The following is a 6,055-nucleotide window of genomic DNA, read 5'->3' as shown; positions in this document are numbered from 1 at the left end:
TGCAGTAGTTATGTCTGTGATTGTTGTTACTATTATAACGTTCTACAGTGTAGATTCTTTTGTTCATACCACATTTCCGCGACTTCAGGGTTTGTTGTATGGTCTTATTCTGATTATATATATCATAATATTAACGCTTACATTTTGTAACAGCATTTCGGATTGCTGAAAGTCGTATATTATTACAGCTCATCATAAGCACCGGTCTTCTGTAGTCAGTGAGGGCGACTTGTTCTCTGTGAATAGTAATACGTCACATGCTGCACTACTCATTGTAGAGTTAGTGATATAAAAAAGGAAAATATATGTGTTTAAGTGTGTTACTCGTGTTTAAGGAAGCAGTCACAGTAGCTGTGTTATATCGCAGAGTAGCCGAAACCGTTGTGAGAAGGGATTCTGGACGACGGTGTGGCATGTCTCGCCGGGCTAAAGGCTATACTATAATACCACTGAATGCGAGTGGTTAAATATTGTAACCCCAAACATATACTAAACCATGTGAATTTCTCTTAGTGCATATGCCAGGGTTTGGCCGCCGCTCGTTTTGGAGCTGCTCGGTTGTGCAGCCGTACTCCTTCTATAGCGGTCCGTCGGCAGTACTAATAGAAATTTATTCTGATATTAATATTAATTTCATAAGTATTGAATTCGCGATATTCCGGGCTGCTATCACGAACATTATTTTCAGCAGACTCTCACTCTTGTTGTAGTATGTGATACTCGGCGCTCTAGGGGTTTCTAATACTACTTCTTTAGTATTGAGGGGGGAATAGAATCCGGGGCTCCTAGATTGGTAGCGTTGCCTGTCGTAATTGGCACATGTCGTTTTCATTCGATAACTCAGATGAACTCAGGAGTTTCCTCACTAATTATTGAAATTTACATGTGACTTGGGGTTGAATTGTAGAGAATGGGTAATATTCCCCCAAAATTTTTTCATAGTTTCCATATTGTCATCACCAACACATGTAGTTGACCATGTGCATATTTTCCCCCACACACTGCGTGCTCAAATGCGGCCTAAGTCGGCGTGCATCCCTGAATAACAGCGAGATGGGTGTAGTTGTGCAGAGTGCACAACTATGGAATCTTAGCTTCGCTCGAAGCTAGTTGCTGATTTTATGAGTATGATTGTAGATTCCTTGAGTTCCCAAAGGGTTAACAACGAGTCATATTTCATTTGGATACGACTGGAAGAGGTATTCGAGAAAGTTGGTTGAATTTATTTTGGAAAATCCACGAAATATTAGCGGAGCGAAGCGCTTAGATGAGCAGTCTGAAGATAGCTGTGTAGTAGATGGTAATGTTTGATGTTTGCAGGAGGGAACTACAGAGGAAACCTTCGCGCACCTCGCAGCAGCAGTGTGTGACGAAGTAACCGTGCTTGAAATAATTCTACCACTGCAATTGTGATGCGGTATGTAAATGCGACATGTCATATCGTTGTTTCTTATGGTCTTCTATAAATCGGGTTGCGTTGGAGAAAGTATCACGGCGAAACATTCACCCACTAGAGGGACACAACACGTGAGTACATTCGAACTGATGAAGCCAATGCTTCGCTTTCGAGCACTGATTTCCATAAAACTCGATGTACACTCTAATCTCGAATGCATCGATGTCTAGGAACATGTTATAAGTCCGAAAAGCCGAAAGAATTAACGCATTTCCACAGCATTCCATAATTTCACCCGTTTTACGTGAGGTGGCGTAATACGCTGTGAAAAACGCGATATTCGAGTTGCTATGCAGTAGTCGTGGAATATGTTTTCCACTAGTAGTTTTCATATCACTAGGGTGAAACACGATTGATGTCGTGGACCACCACCCGTTGTGCCTTAGGGTTTCCACGTTATAGCTAACATGAATACCATCAACACGATTTGACTCTTGTAATGGGTACAGGTATGACTATAACTTCGAAGTACTGAATCCTACTCGTAGCGGTCTACCGTGAGCAGCGCGCATAGAGGTTCTTTATAGTATATCAATGGCCAATGATAATAACGATATGAGGGGTGATGCCCGAACGCAAAAACGATAAGTCCTTTCAGAAGGTGCATTCTCACAACAGCATAAGACCCATACACAGACTGCTATCACCGTATTGAATTCAAGATACAATGTTGAGGATACTTCTCTGTAGGAGCACCGAAGTCTAAGCACACCAACACTCCATCACTGTCTCACGTTCGACGAAGTTGTGCAACACACAGCTCAGGCTAGAGCCTCAACTGCTATAATGAAAAGAGTTCAACTGCTAATATTTTTTCTTCTCTTATTCTTGCCTCTGTTCCGTATACACTATGAGGTTTTGGGCACATCACGCCCCGGTGTGTGTTGTTTGATTATGCAAGTTTTCCCCTTGCGCACTCGAATCACCAGTGACCTTCTAAACAAGGCACAAAGAGTGCGTAATCAGAACTTCTGGTGTACTACCTATTCTTGGGTTACCTCCAGTTCAGAAGAGGTGTACTTAACTACGGAGAGGGACAAGTTTCCGTTCGAAAAGTTGATGTAGCAAATCGTCATCCATTACGATCACTGTGTAGATTGAGACAACTTCACTAACCAGTAATGTTCGGATCGTGCTGATTTCAATGATGTGCCGATGAGGCGCGTTACGGCGTTTACTATGGGGAATAACACAATCAGCAGAGTTGTTCAGAAAAGACCCTCTAGAGGCCAATTCCAATAATGAGCTATTAACAGCTGAGTCCCAGTGATAACAATTATAGGAAAATCATATGAATAAGGTCGCTTCTCCCGAGAGCACGTAACTTTCTTCATTCGGTGCCTCTTGCCACTTCATCGTTCCGTAGCTCTTTCATCAACATCTTCATCCTGCTCCTGGTCCCTATTTCCGCGTCCAGGTCCTTACTTCGCCTCACTTGTTCTCCACTGCTACCTTGTGATTCCACACTGACGCCTCGACTCAACGACACGAAATTCACGTGCTCAGCAATGACAACCCACGGGCTGTGGAAAAAAAGTAAATTTTGCAAATTTCCGGAGAACCCCTACGTTTTGTTGCTCGCGGCTTTGTCCAACATTCGCAGTTTACTGGATTCAATTTTTTCCATCTCGGCGAGATTATTCTTTTTGTTTTCCTCTATGCGGCATTGACGCTCATCGTAGAATGACCTAAAACACACAATGCTGCTATCAAGTGGCACTGTTGTAATGTGGGGAAATATGCACTTAGTCAACCAATGGTGACAATATGGAAATTCTGATGAAATCCTGAAAATATTTTCTACCCGAATTCGTAAATAAACTTATATTGTTATTGAGGAAAGCACACATATACTTCGACACCGTTGGACCTTTCAGCTGAGCTCAGGCGTTCCCGCACCACAAAATCAACTTAGTGTAGGAAATTGCAAACCGACCAAAATTTTCAAAGAATTCAAAACGTCAGAATTTCATCAGAATTTTACTATCATCGTCAACACGTTAGTCGAGCCTGCTCACTCCACCGAAGTTCTCAACAAATTAGCGACGAATACGTCTAATTTAGACATTGAACTGTCGATGTCAACTTTCACGCGTTACATCTTCCTCACCTATCATGTTGCTATTAACACTTTGATAATATGTGTACATACTTTCTATCAGATTTCCATACGCGTTTACGAATTTGCTAGGTAAAAACTGGTGAATACCAAAAGGCCACAACAATGCTGCTGTTGTTGTTGTCGACACAATACCCCACTTGATCGCCTCTTGAGCTTCCCGTCTTATCGTCTTCTTTGCCTCATCCTCCTCCTGTGCAAGCGTCATACAGTCGTCTTGTGTAAGAGTTGATGGTCTAACCTAATGCACACAACCGAGTCACTAACACATCTCTAGGCTTGCCTACAGTCCTATGCTGCTGTTCTTCTTGTTGCTTGGAGTCACTACTAGTGGAATCAACAGCCGCATGGTCTGACACGTTACTTTCCACCTACATAGTAGATCTCTGCAGTTAACATAGCGTCGTAGCCCTACTACTACTACTACTACTACTACTACTACTACTACTACTACTACTACTACTACTACTACTACTACTACTACTACTACTACTACTACTACTACTACTACTACTACTACTACTACTACTACTACTACTACTACTACTACTACTACTAGTACTACTACTACTACTACTACTACTACTACTACTAGTACTACTACTACTGCTACTACTACTACTACTACTACTACTACTACTACTACTACTACTACTACTACTACTACTACTAGTACTACTACTACTACTACTGCTACTACTACTACTACTACTACTACTACTACTACTACTACTACTACTACTACTACTACTACTACTACTACTACTACTACTACTACTACTACTACTAGTACTACTACTACTACTACTACTACTACTACTACTACTACTACTACTGCTACTACTACTACTACTACTAGTACTACTACTACTACTACTACTACTACTACTACTACTACTACTACTACTACTACTACTACTACTACTACTACTACTACTACTACTACTACTACTACTACTACTACTACTACTGCTGCTGCTACTACTACTACTACTGCTACTACTACTACTGCTACTACTACTACTACTACTACTACTACTACTGCTACTACTACTACTACTACTGCTACTACTACTACTACTACTACTACTACTACTACTACTACTACTACTACTACTACTACTGCTACTACTACTACTACTACTACTACTACTACTACTACTACTACTACTACTACTACTGCTGCTGCTACTACTACTACTGCTACTACTACTACTGCTACTACTACTACTACTACTACTACTACTACTACTACTACTACTACTACTACTACTACTACTGCTACTACTACTACTACTACTACTGCTACTACTACTACTACTACTACTACTACTACTACTACTACTACTACTACTACTGCTACTACTACTACTACTACTACTACTACTACTACTACTACTACTACTACTACTACTACTACTACTACTACTACTACTACTACTACCACTAGGTTGTCATCCACAATGGGAGGGCCGTCAGATTGCTTTAATGGTGATTCTAGTGACAGCACCGGTCCGTCGAGCTGATCCGGGACAGAGTCGCTTCCACTGGTGTCGAAGTCGATTGGAGAATCGCTTTCAGATGATAACATTTCTAATATGCCGATTCTGATTTGAGATTGATAACTTCTATACTATATTCGCCTGTATATATATCATCATATCAACGCCGTGAACTATGTATAATACTTCGCGTAAATGTAATGTCTTTATTATACTAACCTCAATATTGGGGAGTAGTGCTCGACGCCACAATGGATTTTGAATCACAGAAATATGTGATTTTCCGTGGTAGCATGAAAACAGACGTGTACGATACGATGGAATGCACACGCTGCTTGTGTGGATGGTGAACCCGTCGTGCTTCTGATGACAAGCAGACCAGAAGTCGCAGACGGAACACTGAGGGTGCAATTCGATGGCAATTTGGATGCAGTCGTCAATAGACGTCTCTAGAGCGCTCCAAGAACCGATCTTCACAAATCCAATCTTGGCAGGAGCGGCGGCCGGTTACAACTAGCAAAATCTTGCAATATCTTGCATTTCCTCAACGCTGTCTGTATTCGGCTGCTCCAGCTTGCTAGAATTTCTTTTCCCTTCTCATTGTAAAGCGTTATATAGTTTTATTGAGCAGACTATGGCAACAGCAGCAGCAGTGACCGGTTGGGGGCCGGGGTCACCCGGGCAGAACTTCTTAGGCTGTAGCATCTCAGTAAAGACGATTAATGGAGACTCTTTTCAAGGGGAACTCTTCTGGTAGGGTAGCCTACAGTGTTGGGGGGTGAGGTCTGCTCACTGAGGTCTGCTCAGCTACGACATAGCGGACTCGAACTCAATCGTGCTACGGGAACTCGTGAGTAAAGATAGATGCACGTATCATTGGATAAAGACGAGTAGTACTCGAGGGGACCTATTTTGAATCTTTGTCGGGGGACCTGAAGATATTTCTGGTTTGAAGATACTATCCGTGATATCAAAGCG

The 6,055-nt window shown here is 41.9% G+C and overlaps 1 protein-coding gene across 1 annotated transcript; it reads right to left on the bottom strand.

The window, feature by feature from the left end:
- Window positions 1-3,024: 3,024 nt before the first annotated feature.
- Pmar_PMAR013156 (hypothetical protein) lies at window positions 3,025-5,166 on the bottom strand (the record flags this gene model as incomplete). Its single annotated transcript, XM_002773001.1, has 4 exons — window positions 3,025-3,144; window positions 3,716-3,816; window positions 3,863-3,946; window positions 5,020-5,166. Coding segments are annotated over 4 exons (452 nt in total), but the record flags the coding sequence as incomplete, so codon positions are not given.
- Between the last annotated feature and the right edge of the window lie 889 nt (window positions 5,167-6,055).

The sequence above is a fragment of the Perkinsus marinus genome, assembly GCF_000006405.1.
Source record: "Perkinsus marinus ATCC 50983 genomic scaffold scf_1104296959764, whole genome shotgun sequence".
In the NCBI taxonomy this organism is placed as follows: domain Eukaryota; phylum Perkinsozoa; order Perkinsida; family Perkinsidae; genus Perkinsus; species Perkinsus marinus.
Note: the sequence above shows the minus strand (reverse complement) of the source record. Positions and strands in the feature narration are given on the sequence as shown.